Genomic DNA, 836 nt, shown 5'->3' with positions numbered 1-836 from the left:
GCAAAATTTGTCATTGCACCTTGAAGTGGGAAGGTAGATGCTGACGCCCGGTGGATGGAACGATATAGCTTCGGAGAAGTGTCAGGGAGAGAAACGCAAGACTGTCAATGGGGAGGATATCCTCTTGCCATGACATCGCTCGGATTCGAAAACTACGCCGAAGCCTTGAAGATCTACCTCACGAAATACCGGGAAGTAAGTACACAGTTGTATGCACATCTTCTTCATATTTCCCTCTCTTTTCTTTTCTTTCCTTTTACCTCTACATCTTCTCCCCATTATATACACCACATATTTCCCGCCCATGTCTTTTCCCTGTTCCGTCAAAAGAGCCAGATGTTAACCAATCTCCTCAGACCCAAACTGCCAGGGGCGAAAACCAGAACCGACCATCCAGCAGCGGATATGGCTCCGGTGGCCCAGTTGGCGGTCCCGCTCCAGTACCCGCAGGCATGGCCGGAACAGCACCAGCTCAACAACCACCAGCGGGCTTCACAGTCCCTCCACCCCCCGAGGCTTCCAACAACCTTCTGACTGGGAGTCTCGACCCGAACGAGCAGGATGGCGCAGCATACGGATATCCCGCTATGGTAGGCACGGCGCACAATGGCGCCGGTGGAGAGACCTACTAACACTCTCAAAGACTCTGCCCGGCTCAAGGAGACGGTGGCAGATGGTCAGGAACTATAACATGAGTACTTGGCATCTCCCCGTGCCCCGAGCAAGACAGTAAGGAATAAGAAAGTGAATAGGTGAAAATGTGAGGAAAAAGTCCAAATTAAACTGGAATTACTGTACTTTTCTTTCGTTGTCTTTTATATGTCTTTCTTTCCCTC

At 50.6% G+C, this 836-nt stretch overlaps 1 protein-coding gene across 1 annotated transcript; it reads left to right on the top strand.

Moving 5' to 3' along the window:
* Positions 1 to 129: 129 nt before the first annotated feature.
* Positions 130 to 733, top strand: TERG_04728 (uncharacterized protein; the record flags this gene model as incomplete). Its single annotated transcript, XM_003234083.2, has 3 exons — positions 130 to 195; positions 357 to 590; positions 644 to 733. 3 exons carry the CDS (start codon positions 130 to 132, stop codon positions 731 to 733), a joined length of 390 nt encoding a protein of 129 aa, XP_003234131.2.
* Positions 734 to 836: the final 103 nt, after the last annotated feature.

The sequence above is a fragment of the Trichophyton rubrum genome (genome assembly GCF_000151425.1).
Source record: "Trichophyton rubrum CBS 118892 genomic scaffold supercont2.5, whole genome shotgun sequence".
NCBI lineage: Eukaryota > Fungi > Ascomycota > Eurotiomycetes > Onygenales > Arthrodermataceae > Trichophyton > Trichophyton rubrum.
The sequence above is the reverse complement of the archived record's forward strand: the minus strand, read 5'-3'. Positions and strand labels throughout refer to the sequence as shown.